The 16,693-nt window shown below is 37.7% G+C and overlaps 1 protein-coding gene and 1 non-coding gene across 9 annotated transcripts in view; both read left to right on the top strand.

Annotated features, from left to right (window-relative positions):
• The window catches only part of NEK1 (NIMA related kinase 1), a 133,166-nt gene that overhangs the window by 42,460 nt on the left and 74,013 nt on the right, over window positions 1-16,693 (top strand). For 7 of the 8 annotated variants that reach the window (XM_024996038.2, XM_010807676.3, XM_024996039.2 and 4 more), the window contains one exon: window positions 5,114-5,277. In XM_024996038.2, the coding sequence (XP_024851806.1) occupies window positions 5,114-5,277 (164 nt within the window). Of the gene's footprint in view, window positions 1-5,113; window positions 5,278-8,134; window positions 16,689-16,693 lie in introns of those variants that run through there. The other variant, XM_059889318.1, reaches the window with a different exon arrangement.
• On the top strand, window positions 9,044-9,153 carry LOC112447950 (U6 spliceosomal RNA). The gene has a single exon (XR_003036204.1). It is a non-coding gene; the product is annotated as a U6 spliceosomal RNA (small nuclear RNA).

Raw genomic sequence — 16,693 nt, 5'->3', positions numbered from 1 at the left:
CTTTGGGCAGATCCAGACTATATAGCCTTGGACAAGTTACTTCACTTTTCTGAGCCTTAATTTCTTCATTTAAAAAAAATGAAAAATTTCAAGAGTGGTGCACAGAGCTCGACTCTCAAGGGCTCACCTGTTAACTTCCTTTTCCCTTCTTTGTTCTGCCAGTCTAAATCTTGCCTTTCCTCTCTTGCACTCACAGCATCCTTTCCAAATCTGTGGTAGGCTGAATTCTAAGGTGGTCCACAAATTCTTGACTCCAGGTATTACACCTAATGCTCTCCCCTCCACTGGAGTGTGGGGGAGACTGAATTTGGAGTGCAGCAGCCGCCTTGGTCAGGCTGTGTCCTATGGCATTGCTGATGCTATATTCACTGCTGTGGTTCCGTCACTGCTTTATTATAAGACTCCCTCCTGGCGAGCTAGAAGGTTAGAAGGTCAGGGGGACAGCTGCTGGCCTGGAAGAAAGCCCTTATTCACATGGCAAGAAAGTGTAGGGATTCTCTGGGAGATCGTCTGCTGGCTCTCTGACCGACAGCCAGCAAGAACGTGGTAAACTTAGCCATGACAGCACAAGGAAATAAATTCTGCCAGGAACCAGTGAGCTCAGAAGAGGTTCCTGAGCCTCAAATGAGAATTGCAGCCCTGGCTGACACCTTGGTTTCTGCCTGGTAAAACCCTGAGCAGGGGTCTTATTCCTCTGTATTGTAATTTTTAATTCACATAATCCAATCAACTATTACTTAAGGTCTTTAAACTGTGACTTCCTGGGACCCATCTCAATAAACTTGATGTTTAGGCACCAATTATATATTTATTAAGTAGAATTGATTACCATTCTCACTTGATTCTTTTTCCCTAAAATTTATGATTTGAATAAAAGTTTCTCTGTTTTATGTAGACATGGGCTTCCCTGGTGGCTCAGATGATACTATATAATAATCGTACACATTCACTTTTTACTGCTGTGCGATAAATGACCACAGACTCCATGGCTTAAGGCACAGCTATGTGCCTTAAGTCGTCTCAGGTGTGTGGGCATGGATAGTGGATCCCCTGCTCAGGGTCTTACCAGGCAGAAACCAAGGTGTCAGCCAGGGCTACAATTCTCATCTGAGAATCTGCCTGCAATGCAAGAGATCCAGGTTCTGTCCCTGGGTCAGGAAGATCCTCTGGAGAAGAGAATAGCAACCCACTCCAGTATTTTTGCCTGGAGAACTCCATGGATAGAGGAGCCTGGCGGGCTACAGTCTATGGGGTGGCAAAAAGTCCGACATGACTGAGTGACTAACACACACACATTTTTTACTGTACTATCCACTGTACTGTGACATTGAACTTACTACCCTCTGAATGATAAGGAAGTATCAGGATTTGGCCCATTCTGAAATAACTAACCCATATCTTCTATGATCTGAGAATAAAAACTTACCAGGATACAGGCCCTGAGATCTGGTCAGGTATTTTATATCAAGTTCATGATTAGTGTTTAGAATTTGGTCATGTTTTTCCTCTCCCTTTGCATATGTCTTCTTTATGCAAGAAAGCATCTTTTTTCCTGTGATGTTTAAAGCTGTATTTAATCCTAAAGTCCAGTTTTATTAATGTTTGATAATAATTAGTGTTAGATATTACGTGCTTATTAAGTTTCTGCTTTGCTTCGTAAACTTCTATTCTGATTTCTGTGAGGATTAGTAAAACTATTTTCCATGACATATAGCAAATTCAGTGCTAGTTTCTGTACTTATTCCCCATGAGGTTTGTAACAGTTAACTTCTTAGGCTGTTTGATTTCTGTACTATTGATAAGTACCTGGAAGCTCAGTAAAATTTGAAATAAGTTAAGGAGATCCCCCAAAATAAAGATAAAACAAAAATAAACATGAAGGGAAATATTTCAGAGTTCATACTATTATTATATACTTCTAAATATTCAGACATTTTGCACAGTATAAATAATCAACTTTTTGATTACTTAGTGTCTGCAAAATCTAGGACTTACCTGCTTTATCCATTTTTTTCCTTTGGTTCTTCTGATAGGTATTTTTTTCTCTTTTTTAAATTGCAGTTGATTTGCAGGGCTTTATCCATTCTTTATCTATCTTTTATAAATCTGTGTTCTTAGAAAAATTATGAAATATTCTATGTATAGTTTGATTACATAGATAACCATGACATGTAAGAGACATTCTGTTGTTTGACACTATGTTGGACTACTACTCAGTAATGAGAAGGAATACTCTATTAATACATGCATTGACATGGGTCAGTCAAAAATGTACTGAGTGAAAGAAGCCAGGCACAAGAGTGCATATTGTGTGATTCCATTTATATGAAATGGTAGGAAATGGCAAACCCAGTCTCTGTGACAAACAGATCAGTGTTTCCTGGAATGAGGGGCCTTGGATCCAAGTGAGAAACAGGGAACTTTTCTGGGTGATGAATATGCTTTCAATTGTGGTAGAGGTTCCATGGGTGTCTGTGTTTATTAAAACATCAGTCCATGCTTATAATTGGTGACTATAAAGTGAAAGTGAAGTCGCTCAGTCGTGTCCGACTCCTTGCGACCCCATGGACGGTAGCCTACCAGGCTCTGCAGTCCATGGCATTTTCCAGGCAAGAATACTGGAGTGGGCTGCCATTTCCTCCTCCAGGGGATCTTCCCAACCCAGGGATTGAACCCAGGTCTCCTGCATTGCAGACAGACGCTTTACTGTCTGAGCCATCAGGGAAGCTTGGTGACTGTAAAGTGATGTTTAAAAGATTCCATTGTTTCAGTATTCCAGTACAGTGTTTTCAGCATTATTTTGAGTATAGATATCTTCAGAAGTGAAGTCGCTCAGTCGTGTCTGACTCTTTGCAACCCTATGGACTGTAGCCTACCAGGCTCCTCCGTCCATGGGATTTTCCAGCAAGAGTAGGTTGCCATTTCCTTCTCTAGGGGATCTTCCCGACCCAGGGATTGAACCCAGGTCTCCCACAATGTAGGCAGATGCTTTACCTAGGCAGATGTCCTAAGAGATATGTGTATATACATTATTTTTGCTGAACAGAAACCTTGAACCTCAAAGTTAAGGTGATATTAGTGCCAGACACTAAACTCCCAGTCTTATAGGAGCTGTGACCACCTTTTTTTTTTTTAATAATAATTTTTTTTTAAAGCACCTCAGCAGACACAAGATCTGCTGGCACATTTTAAAAATAATTTTTATTATATTTTGACTGCACCATGGGGCATACAGGATCTTCATTCCCCAACTAGGGATCAAACCTGTGCCCCCTGCACAGGGTCTTAACCACTGCTCTGCCGGGGAAGTCCCTGTGACCACCACTTAGCAAAATTCTGATTCAGGGAATCTTGCCTTGAGATGCAGGTTTGAAAATGTATATGAAGATCACCTTGATGGAGTTTCCTGGCTAATTAAGTATCTTCCTTGTTTCTAACAACCTTCATTTCTTGCTTTTCAAGCTTCTTGAATCAGTTATCTGTATTTATCTTGAGCTAATTTTTAAAAATCTAGGCTTCTTGTAATATTGTATGTAAAAAAAAAATATTGTATATAGCTTCTTTTGTCCAAATGTTAACACAAATTTTACCTCATTGGGTACTGAGATGTCTTTTGTTTGGTGCTTATATTTTTCTTAGCCCGACTTCCCCGTTAGGATGTCATCACCTGATAGCTCCTCCCCATCTCCTGTCAATGTTCTGGCTTCTGCTCTCATCTGCGTTTGAGCACATCCCCTCCACTTGAGTCACATCAGTTTGTCTTCCTTTCGGTGCTGTTGGCCTTGCCTTTGAGGGTCCTAATTTCCTCTTCACCCCGTAGTTCTTGCACTCTGAGCCTCTGTATCATTGTGCGCTTACTCAGCTCTCATCTTTCTACCTGTTTTCCGAGAGTTTTCCATGTGCTTGAGCGCGTGTGTCTCTGAGGCTGCATCCTACATCTTCGCCCTCATCCTGTGTTACCCCCACAGAGAACCAGTTCCCGGTAATGCTGGCTTTTTCTCTGATTGCCTTTCTTTACTCACGGGCTGCTTGGCTTGACATCAGTGCAGCAGCCTTCCGCTCAGTTTCTCTGCCTTGTTCTCTCTCTTATTCTTGTTTCTTCTGTGTAATTTGACTTACCTGCTTAAAAACGGTCTTAGTGCACTTTTCCTGCTAGAAAGTGTATCTGTGCTTTCTGTTATTGATTATGTGAACTCACACACCCTGGTCGGTCAGTTACCTGTAGTGACCTTTTCTAACCAAGTGTAATTAATACTCCCTGTTTGCCTTCCTCATAGTTACCTTCATCTTCATATGTCCTTTATCTCCCTACTGCCAACATCTAAATGTATACCTTCTGTTGCCTTTTTTTTTACTTTAATACCATGGATCATATTTAATCATTTAATCTATCTGTGTTACCTTGTGTTAAAGGCTGGGTTGAGTGTTTTTCTCCAGTGACTTTTTTATGGGTGTTTTTATTTCTCTTTTTTTTGTGTTTTGTAAATTTGCTCAGTACTTACTGCTGTGGCGAGGGTCTGTTGCCATTCATTTGGAAATGAAATGTTTTTCTAGCTTTATACTTTGTTTCCCAGTTTGTTTGTAAACTGCTTAAGGATGGATATATTGTTTTGCTTCTTTTAATTACACTTAGAGTGTATTCCAGTGGTGTTTATATCTTCATTGCTTGTTGAATTGGATTTGAAGTATGTTAATTGCTGTATGTTTTGTTAGGTATAATTTTGAGTGTTAAAAAAGCAGGCTCTGTTTTACGTATAAACTATACATATTTAAACTTAATAGGATGGGATCACATAAAATATATAAGAAACTTGTTGGAAAACTTGTTAAGACCAGTTTTTTTCCCCCACAGTTACATACATTTAGTGATATTTTATGTTTTTGTTATATTGAATTATGCTTTACTGTTAGTAACAAGGTATACTACTTTTGATTGTTAATGGTTATAATAGGAAAACATTTTTCTCTAGGCTCTGTGTTTATTAGTATGTTAAATTAGATAATTTGCTTTGTAAGACGCAAGTGTTGAGGTTCACTTTTTTCTTTTGAAGGTAGTAGAGACCTTTGAGGTCTTGTGAGATAAGCATGTGAGAGCTTTTTGTTTGATTCCTAGGCTCCCTTGTTGGGCAGTGGAGGGGCCATGGCTCCATCATCTTTTTCCTCTCGAGGACAGTATGAACATTATCACGCTATTTTTGATCAAATGCAGCAACAAAGAGCAGAAGATAATGAAGCTAAATGGAAAGGAGAAATACATGGCCAGAGGCTTCCAGAAAGGTATGGCTGTTCTGCAAAAGTCACTGTGCTTTGCTTTAGAGGGAGTAGTGGAAGTCATGGTGTATATTTATTGACAGAGGAATCCCACCTGGAGTACATCTAGGATTTCCCAAAGGGCTACAGATCACCACCAACCCTCTGATGCTGATGCTCTCGGAAAACTTAAAAAGGTTTAAAGGTGATGTCTAAACAAGTTAGTATCAACGTGTTGGAGTGTGATGATCCACAAATTCACCCTTTGGTATAATTTTGTCTTTTGTTGTGTACAGCCGGATAACACCACTTCCTGGCTGTTTTCTCCATTATACATAGACTGTCTTTTGCCATCTGAATACAGTCATTTTCTTCGGTGCAAATTTGGCCCTTGACTACATGTGACAAACATGTAGCTCTTCACTTAGGCCTAATTTATGGCTTATATATGTTATAGTTTATTTATGTTATAGGCTGAACATACTATTTAAAGGAACGTGATAACTTTGAACCAGCGTATGGTTGTAATAACTTTATCTATGTGCTTTAAATAAATCAGAATATATTTAAAATGGAATTGCATTCTATGCAGAACTCCAAAGCATGTTTTGAGTCTTCCTTTTCCACATCACTTAGAACCCCACTTTTCTCATGGTCATTTCCTCTTCACGTTCATCTCTGATTGATGACTCACTGTGATCCTGTTGGCTAGGTTTTTCCTTTTTCTCCATAAAATTAATTTAATCTGGTGGCACTCAAGTTTTAATTTGTATGCTGCTGCTAAGTCACTTCGGTCGTGTCCAACTCTGTGCAACCCCATAGACAGCAGCCCACCAGGCTCCCCCATTCCTTTTTAAAAAAGTATGCATATTTCAATTTTTTAGATTTTCTTCTATAAAAATATTCTGGTAAAGGAAGAACATATCATTTTATGAAAATTTAATTTGTCATTTTTACAGAGAATTTTTTTGTGATAAAAATCTTTATGGTTCTCCCAGTTATAAAAGATTATTAAAAGGTTATTGAGCAGAGGTAAATAATTGAGGTTCATATAAATTAATATTATGAATTATGTACCATAGGCTGAAGTATTAAGCTAGTTGTAAATACTTCACATTTTTTGAGAAAAGAGTGCTACAGACTTACACATGTGCATATTTTTTATGAAATAATAATGAAGATTTTGTGTGAGGTTTTTATCCTGGGGTATTATTGGTCTTTCTAGTATATAATTTGTATGGCTTTGTTTTAATTTTAATCAAATCTCCTAAAATACATGTGTATAATGTAAAAGAAAATAGGGAAAGTTGTGTTATGCTTCTTCACACTGTTTATCTTCCAGCACATTTGTTGATTCTTCACAGTTCAAGTGGCAAGCAAGGGACTGGATTGTTGCATTTGCATCAGGCTCCCATATAGTCAGACACGACTGAAGCACCTTAGCAGCAGCAGCAGCAGCAGCCCATATAACCTTGAAATATTTACATATATTTACACTTGAGTTTCAAATTGTGTTCAGTGGCTGTGTATCTCAGTTACTTCTGCCGCTGAAACACAGCTTCCATTCAGTCTTTGTTTGAGTTTCATTATTTTAATTTTCAGCTTTTAAACCATTTGTGGCTGTGGAGATCCTCTGTCATTTCCTTTTTGCCAGCTTTGGTGGGCTTAGCATTACTCAGACACATGGTATACATTCTCTTATATTGCTTTGAACCTGTTTTTATAGGTGATAGATATTATTTATTGAACACTTACTGTAAATCAAGTTACATTTATTCATCACAGCATCCTTTTAATTACGTATTACTCTTTTAATCAAAATGAAGATACTAGGACCTGCAGAGATTTGAAACTTGTGTGTGGTCAGGCCACTAGTAAGCAGAGGAGGTAGAATTTACACTAAGTGTGTCTCCATATAGAGTTCAGCTCCTTGAATACTGTTGTGTTCAAGGGACTTCTCAGCTTCTTGAGATCCTACTAGTGAACAGGTGAAACAGTTATTGATTTCGTTGGTCATAAAATTTCTGAATAGTGGATACTTTAATGATTATCCATGATCTCAAATACTGAATGAACTTTTGTGTATACTCATTGAATTTCATTTTATTTTTTTCTGAGAACATGAAAGAATTGGTAAAAAACTGGAGTTCATCAAGTATTATATAATTTTCAAGAGGCAGATTCTATAAATTAGACTAGCTTTCTCCATATTGATTATAGGCAAGACTACAAATAGAGCCTGCAAACATCCTAAAAGGAAACAGTCATCACCGCAGTGCAGTATAAATTCACAGAGAATAGATTCTGTCAGATACAGCCCTTATTTCTTCTTAGATTTATAGACTGGAACTGTAGTTCTCAAACTGTACTAGGCAACCTGTAGCATCACAGTGCCTTGGATATTTCTCAGTTTTGAGGAACACACAGCTGTATCTGTCAAAGTGTAGAGCATAGTGTTAGCAGCTTTGACCTAACTAGTCATTGACTGGAACTGCTAGGTATTTCTGTTGGCCTAGAGGCATTGTGAAAATTTTACTTGGATACCTAGTAGAGTATACAAACTTCATTAGGATACATCTTTTAATTTCATGCAGCCATGAAATTAAAAGATGCTTGTCCCTTTAAAGAAAAGCTTTGACTAACCTAGATAGCATATTAAAAAGCAGAGACATTACTTTGCCGACAAAGGTCCATCTAGTCAAAGCTGTGGTTTTTCCAGTAGTCGTGTATGGATATGAGAGTTGAACCATAAGGAAGGCTGAGTGATGAAGAATTGATGCTTTTGAACTGTGGTGTTGGAGAAGACTCTTGAGAATGCCTTGGACTGCAAGGAGATCAAACCATTCAATCCTAAAGGAAATCAATTCTGAATATTCTTTGAAAGGACTGATGCTGAAGCTCCAATACTTTGGCCACCTGATGCGAAGAGCCGACTCAGTGGAAAAGACCCTGATGATGGGAAAGATTGAAGGCAGGAGGAGAAGGGGACAATAGAGGATAAGATGGTTGGATGGCATCACCAACTCAATGGACATGAGTTTGAGGAGGCACCGGGAGATGGTGAAGCACAGGGAAGCCTGGTGTGCTGCGGTCCGTGGGGTTGCAAAGAGCTGGACATGACTAAACGACTGAACAACAACAAGGATACGGTTGCCCGGGCGTCTCAATGTAGACAATGTAAGGTGAAGAAATATAAATAAAGGTTGTCAGGTATATTAGTCATTGGTTAAGGAATTATATTCAGAGAATGCTGGTTAATATTTTGATGTTGTCCAAACTTAAAACGTTTTAGAAGCACGTCTTCTTGAAAGTTTTCATTTTTAAGGAGGACATAGAAAAAATACTCACAGGATATAATTATCATATTTCCAGAAGACATGAAGTGAGATAAATAGTAAATATGTTGTATGACTCCTCCAGTTCAAATATTATGATTCTTTTGGCTTGAACTTTGTTGTATCATTGACATTACAGAGCATTTTCTCCACACTGTCCTCACTTCCATTTTTATAATTTGTATGTCATTGGCCTACCTGGTCAGTTCTTTTCCCTGACCAAACTGAATCAGCAAACTGAAATCTGTAGTCCTCTAAGATTCATTCATATTATCTTTCTCATATTTTTGATAGCCTATATTTGTTTCTTCCTTCTTTACATGTTATTTTTCTTCTCTTTTTATCAGTTACTTTGGCTAGTCTAACTTTGCTTATATCCTTGTCTTAATAACACACCTCCTACATTAGCTTTAGACTTTAATTTTTACAGCAATTTTAGTTTCACAACAAAACTGAGGGTGGTACTCACTTCGGCAACACATATACTAAAATTGGAACGATACAGAGAAGATTAGCATGGCCCCTGCTCAAGGATGACATGCAAATTCATGAAGCATTCCATATTTTTGTGCTGGGAAAACTGGTCAACCACTTGTAAAAGAATGAAACTAGAACACTTTCTAACACCATACACAAAAATAAACTCAAAATGGATTAAAGATCTAAATGTAAGACCAGAAACTACAAAACTCCTAGAGGAGAACATAGGCAAAACTCCGACATACATCACAGCAGGATCCTCTATGACCCACCTCCCAGAATATTGGAAATAAAAGCAAAAATAAACAAATGGGACCTAATTAAACTTAAAAGCTCCTGCACAACAAAGGAAACTATTAGCAAGGTGAAAAGACAGCCTTCGGAATGGGAGAAAATAATAGCAAATGAAGCAAGAGACAAACAACTAATCTCAAAAATATACAAGCAACTCCTACAGCTCAATTCCAGAAAAATAAATGACCCAATCAAAAAATGGGCCAAAGAACTAAATAGACATTTCTCCAAAGACGACATACAGATGGCTAACAAACACATGAAAAGATGCTCAACATCACTCATTACCAGAGAAATGCAAATCAAAACCACTATGAGGTACCATTTCACGCCAGTCAGAATGGCTGCGATCCAAAAGTCTACAAGCAATAAATGCTGGAGAGGGTGTGGAGAAAAGGGAACCCTCTTACACTGTTGGTGGGAATGCAAACTAGTACAGCCACTATGGAGAACAGTGTGGAGATTCCTTAAAAAACTGGAAATAGAACTGCCTTATGACCCAGCAATCCCACTGCTGGGCATACACACTGAGGAAACCAGAGTTGAAAGAGACACATGTACCCCAATGTTCATCGCAGCACTGTTTATAATAGCCAGGACATGGAAGCAACCTAGATGCCCATCAGCAGATGAATGGATAAGAAAGCTGTGGTACATATACACAATGGAGTATTACTCAGCCATTAAAAAGAATACATTTGAATCAGTTCTAAGGGGTGGATGAAACTGGAGCCTATTATACAGAGTGAAGTAAGCCAGAAAGAAAAACACCAATACAGTATACTAACACATATATATGGAATTTAGAAAGATGGTAACAATAATCCTGTATATGAGACAGCAAAAGAGACACTGATGTATAGAACAGTCTTTTGGACTCTGTGGGAGAGGGAGAGGGTGGGATGATTTGGGAGAATGGCATTGAAACATGTATAATATCATATATGAAATGAGTCACCAGTCCAGGTTCGATGCACGATACTGGATGCTTGGGGCTGGTGCACTGGGACGACCCAGAGGGATGGTATGGGGAGGGAGGAGGGAGGAGGGTTCAGGATTGGGAACACATGTATACCTGTGGCAGATTCATTTCGATATTTGGCAAAACCAATACAATATTGTAAAGTTTAAAAAAAAAAAAAAAAACTGAGGGTGGTGCAGAGGTTCCCATGTGCTGTCCCTTTACCCTTGTCAGCTTCTCCCACCAGAGTGGTATTTTGTTACAACTGGTGAACTTAGGTTCAATTAGCTTTTACAATTAGAACCTCAATCATGTGAGATCATCTTCTGAAAGCTTTGAGTGCCTGTTTTGTTTTTTTTATTTTGAGTGCCATTGTTTTTTATTTTGAGTAAAGTAACATATGTACTTTACTGAGCTTTTACTTTCCCAAGCCCTTTTCTCTGTATAGCTTTATTTGAGTAAAGCTGACAATTCTGCTTCCTCTGATAGACATTATGGCCCTAAACAGAGGAGGAAGCTTAATGAATACACCCTCAGCATCCTTTTTTCATTTCATTAACCCTGAACCACCCCAACTCTTCTATACCATATTGACTCATTTTTCATTACTCAGACTATTTCTGTTACCTAGATTGCTGCCTATTTTCATGTTTTCACCTCTTGAAATAATTTTGAATCATCCTTCAAAAATTTTAAATTTCCTGTATCAGTAAAGGTTTTGAGTCATAGATATGAGGTACTTTACCCAGACCCACTTATGCATGCATTTATAATAAGATGGAAAATAAGTTACTCCTTTTTTTCTTGTCAGGATAAAAAGGAGTTTATTTCTTTTTAGCCTTTTAATGTCTGTATTTCACTTTCCAAATTCCTAATTTTTTACTATGTATTTGTGGCTTATACAATATTTATGTTAATCATTCCTTTACTCTTAATCTAGATTAGTGTTCTACTAATTATAAGTGTTAATAATTTTGGAGCTCAAGAGATATAGTCTGTTTACTTTGTCTAAAATAGAATATGCACATGTAAATTCTTAATAATGTTTAATGAACAGAATGACTGTAAAGAAGCTCATTGATTTTTTCCCTCTATCCTTCGGAATCTTGTACACATATATAATTTGTGTTCACAGTTCAGTACTGTTTTACTACATCAGTGGGGGATAAGAATATGAGTATGAATTCTTCTTTTTGGTATATATTAAGTAGTAAATGGAAATGTGTGTGAAAATGAAGACAGTATAGATTTCTAAATATTATAAGGAATCATAGAATCAATTATAAACTAGTTTTGTCCTCTGTTAATAAGGTATATTACTATACAGTCAGCAAAAACAAGACCAGGAGCTGACTGTGGCTCAGATCATGAACTCCTTATTGCAAAATTCAGACTTAAATTGAAGAACGTAGGGAAAACCACTAGGCCATTGAGGTATGACCAAAATCTGATCTGTTAAAGTCATACAGTGGAAGTGACAAATAGAGTCAAGGGATTAAATCTGATAAGAGTGCCTGAAGAACTGTGGACGGCAGTTTGTAACACTATACATGAGGCAGTGATCAAAACCATCCCCATGAGAAAGAAATGCAAAAAAGCAAAATGGTTGTCTGAGGAGGCCTTACAAATAGCAGAGAAGAAAAAAGAAGTGAGAGGTAAAGGAGAAAAGGCAAGATATATCCATCTGGATGTAGAGTTCCAAAGAATAGCAAGGAGAAATAAGAAAGCCTTCCTCAGTGATCAATGCAAAGAAATAGAGGAAAACAATAGAATGGGAAAGACTGGAGATATCTGCAAGAAAATTAGAGATACCAAGGGGACATTTCATGCAGAGATGGACACAATAAAGTACAGAAATGGTATGGACCTAACAGAAGCAGAAGATATTAAGAAGAGGTGGCAAGAATACACAGAAGAACTATACAAAAAAGATCTTCATGACCCAGATAACCACGATGGTGTGATCACTCACCTAGAGCCAGACATCCTGGAAGGCGAAGTCAAGTAGGTCTTAGGAAACATCACTACGAACAACACTAGTGGAGGTGATGGAATTCCAGTTGAGCTATTTCAAATCCTAAAAGATGATGCTATGAAAGTGCTACACTCAATATGCCAGCAAATATGGAAACTCAGCAGTGGCCACAGGACTGGAAAAGGTCAATTTTCATTCCAATCCCAAAGGCAATGCCAAAGAATAGTCAAATTACTACAGAATTGCACTCACTTTACACACTAGCAAGGTAATGCTGAAAATTCTCTAAGCAAGGCTTTAACAGTACATGAATCAAGAATTTCCACATGTTCAAGCTGGATTTAGAAAAGGCAGAGGAACCAGAGATCAAATTGCCAACATCCATTGGATCATAATAAAAGCAAGAGAATTCCAGAAAAACATCTACTTCATTGACTGTGCCAAAGCCTTTGACTGTGTGGATCACAATAAACTGTGGAAAATTCTTAAAGAGTTGGGAATACCAGACCACCTTACCTGCCTCCTGAGAACCTGTGTGCAGGTCAAGAAGCAGCAGTTAGAACCAGACGTGGAACAATGGACAGGTTCAAAATTGGCAAAGGAGTACATCAAGGCTGTGTATTGTCACCCTGCTTATTTAACATATATATAGAGTACATCATGCGAAATGCTGGGCTAGTTGAAGCACAGGCTAGGATCAAGATAGCTGAGAGGAATATCAATAACCTCAAATATGCAGATGACACCACCCTTATGGCAGAAAGTGAAGAGGAATTAAAGAGCCTCTTGATGAAGGTGAAAGAGGAGAATGAAGACGCTGGCTTAAAACTCAACATTCAGAAAACTAAGATCATGGCATCCAATCCCATCACTTTATTGCAAATAGATGGGGGAACAATGGAAACAGTGACAGACTTTATTTTCTTGGGCTCCAAAATCACTGCAGATGGTGACTGCAGCCATGAAATTTAAAAATGTATGCTCCTTAGAAGAAAAGCTATGACCAACCTAGACAGCTTATTAAAAATCAGAGACATTACTTTTCTGACAAAGGTCCATCTGATCAAATCTATGGTTTTTCCAGTGGTCATATATGGATATAAGATTTGGAGTGTTAAGAAGGCCAAGCACTAAAGAATTGATGCTTTTGAATTGTGGTGTCGGAGAAGACTCTTGACAGTCCTTTGAATTGCATGGAGATCAAATCAGTCAATCCTAAAGGAAATCAGTCCTGAATATTCATTGGAAAGACTGATGCTGAATCTGAAGCTCCGGTACTTTGGCCTCCTGATGCAAAGAGCTGACTCATTAGAAAAAAACCTGATGCTGGGAAAGATTGAAGGCAGGAGGAGAAGGGGACGACAGAGGATGAGGTGGTTGGATGGCATTACCAACTCAATGGACATGAGTTTGAGCAAGCTCTGGGAGTTGGTGGTGGACAGGGAAGCCTGGGCTGCTGTAGTCTGTGGGATTGCAAAGAGCTGGACACAACTGAGTGACTGAAAACAACAAAATTCCTTTGATAGATTTTTATATGTTGGACACACCCTGCATTCCTGGAATTCCATTTTATACATTTTGTATCTTCAGATACAGATACATTATTGGTAATAGTTGATACTCAGTGATAAATGAGAATAAAAAAGAAATAATAGTAAGCAAAAATCACTACAGGTTTTAAGTGTGTGATTAAAAGCAGTGGATTATGTGTACTTGATCATTTAAACTAGTTTAGGAAAAGCCATTCAATAAAGCAGAACTTAAATAGATTACATAAGTAAATAAAATAGATCTATATATATATAAATGGTGTGAACATTCTTTTAATCAAAGCTGTTATGTGTGTGGTCATGTTCTTATTAAAATAATTTGTTTCTGCTAAAGTATTTGAATTATTTGATTTAGTGAATCAGATCAGTCAGTGAATATAAATTATTGTATGTCAGTTGAAGGCCCACACTGACAGTGGACATACTATCTTAGGATGGGAAATCAAGCATAAAAATGTTATCAGTGTTTTACTTATGTAAAGGGTAAAAGATGAAGTCAGTTCCATCAGGATACAAAGCAGAGATTCTGTCTAATTGTATGCAGTTGTGTAAGCATCCAGGACTCCTCATAAGAGCCTTATCAGTAGACACAGTTTCAGGTGACATGTCTGTGTGTCATACTCTTTGAAAGTTTATCTGCCCTCTTTAGGCCAGTCTTATATAAACGGGGCTGTAACAGCCTTGCCTATATATATGAAGGACATTGTCCTAGCCATAGCAATCAGAGAAGAAAAAGAAATAAAAGGAATCCAAATTGGAAGAGCACCAAAGCTGTCAATGTTTATGGATGATATGGTCTTATACATAGAAAGTCCTAAAAACACTACCAAAAAACTCCTAGAGTTCATCAGAGAATTTGCTCAAGTTTCAGAATGCAATATTAGTAACCAGGAAAGGCTCTTAATGAGGTATAGAGATCATCTAGTCCTAGAAGATTCCGGTGGTGAAATTTTACAAGAATCTGTTTTAAGCACTACGTAAGTTAAGTGAATCTTAGGCCATTATCGTCCATAGCTTTATGGTGAGTCATTTAAAATTTTTACAGCTTAATTTCACATTTCAAATTTTTATATATCTCAGCACAGTTGACCCTTGAGCAATACAGGAGTTAATCTGCTTATACTTATAGTCATCCCTCCATTCTGAGGTTCCCCTGCATCTGTGGATTCAACCAACTATGGACATATTATTTAGTTGCTCAGTCGTGTTGGACTCTTTGCAACCCCAGGCTTCCCAATCCTTTACTATCTCCCAGAGTTTGCTCAAACTCATGTGCATTGAGTTGGTGATTGCCATCCAACCACAGGATGCCACTAGTCCTGTAGTATTTACTACTGCAAAATACCCATAATAAGTGGACCCACGTGGTTCAAACTTGTGGTGGTCAATGGTCAATTGTAATTGTTAACATATAAAAGAAATGACTGGGGTATGAAAATCAGAAATGTTTATTGGAAGAGAGAAGGCATTATTTCATGTATTTTTCTGAACATAATTATGGTCCTAGACACATGGTCCTACACTATAGGAAGTTGGTGCACTTTCATAGCCAATATCCAAGATGCATAGCTAATAACTCCCTGATCTTTCTTCCTTACTTACAAATTACTGCAGTTGATGCTGTGCAGTGAGTTCTTTGTTTACGGGGAGTTGGTTTTATTTATTTTTGTATGTTTCTTGCTTAGCACACGGTAACAGGCATAGTATGTATTAGATGTTCAAAATGTGACTTGGAAAATACAAGGAAATACTTGGAAAGTTCCATATGTGTGCGTGCATGTTCAGTTGTCTCTGACTCTTTGTGACCCCAGGGACTATAACCTGCCAGACTCCTCTGTCCATGAGATTTTCCAGGCAAGAATACTGGAGTGAGTTATTATTTCCTTCTCTTGGGGAATCTTCCTGACCCAGGGATCAAACCCGCATCTCCTGTGTCTCCTGCATTGCAGGCACGTTCTTTACCACTGAGCCATCAGGGAAGCCCCATAAAACATACTGTTTTAACCATATTTAACTGTACAGTTCTGTGTCACTAAGTACTTTCATGTTGTTCAACTCTCACCATCATCCATCTCCCTAATTTTTACCTTCCTAAACTGAAAGTCTGTCCCCATTTAACACTAACTCCCAACCCCCAACCCCTAACTGAGGGTTGGGGTACTTTTGTGATTTTGATTATTCTTGGTACCTTGAAATGTTACTGATATTCTTTCATTGTTGTCTAAGCCCAACATGTTTACATTCTTTTGTAGCTGTCAGAGAAAGTTACAGAAACATAATCAGAAAAGATTGAAACAAATAAATGTGCTTTTAGATTTTCCCCCAATCTGTCCATTTTACTTTTTAATAGTTATGACATACAAGGAATTCAGATTTCACTTTTTACCCTAATTTTTAAAATTCACACAAACTTTTCATTATTTTTGATGACCTTTGAAGTTGCTACTTTGCAGCTTTAATCTTACTTTTCTACTGATCAATATATTTGATGCAGAGTTTTGAAATAAGCTTAACTACTTGGAAACTATGGAGAGTCTTCTATAAGTATGGTCTGAAATAATTTTATGTGTCTATAAGTAGCATAGATTAAATAAACACAAAAGAAGACTTGTTAAGATTTGGTATAGTAGCGTAGATTTTGCCCCTTTTTAAAATAATAGTGACTGATTTAGGTAGTTGATAACTGATATGTGTGTAGCTATTGATGCATTAAATAGGAAGACTTGACTTCATATCAGCCTTCATATTTTGCAGATATTTCTAAAGAAAATATTTCCGTGTAATTTTAAACTTTTTGTAATATTTGATGTTCAGAATTTTTAGTTTTGCTGTTTGTCCAAATTCCTCA

This window comes from Bos taurus, chromosome 8, assembly GCF_002263795.3.
Source record: "Bos taurus isolate L1 Dominette 01449 registration number 42190680 breed Hereford chromosome 8, ARS-UCD2.0, whole genome shotgun sequence".
NCBI lineage: Eukaryota > Metazoa > Chordata > Mammalia > Artiodactyla > Bovidae > Bos > Bos taurus.
The sequence above is the reverse complement of the archived record's forward strand: the minus strand, read 5'-3'. Positions and strand labels throughout refer to the sequence as shown.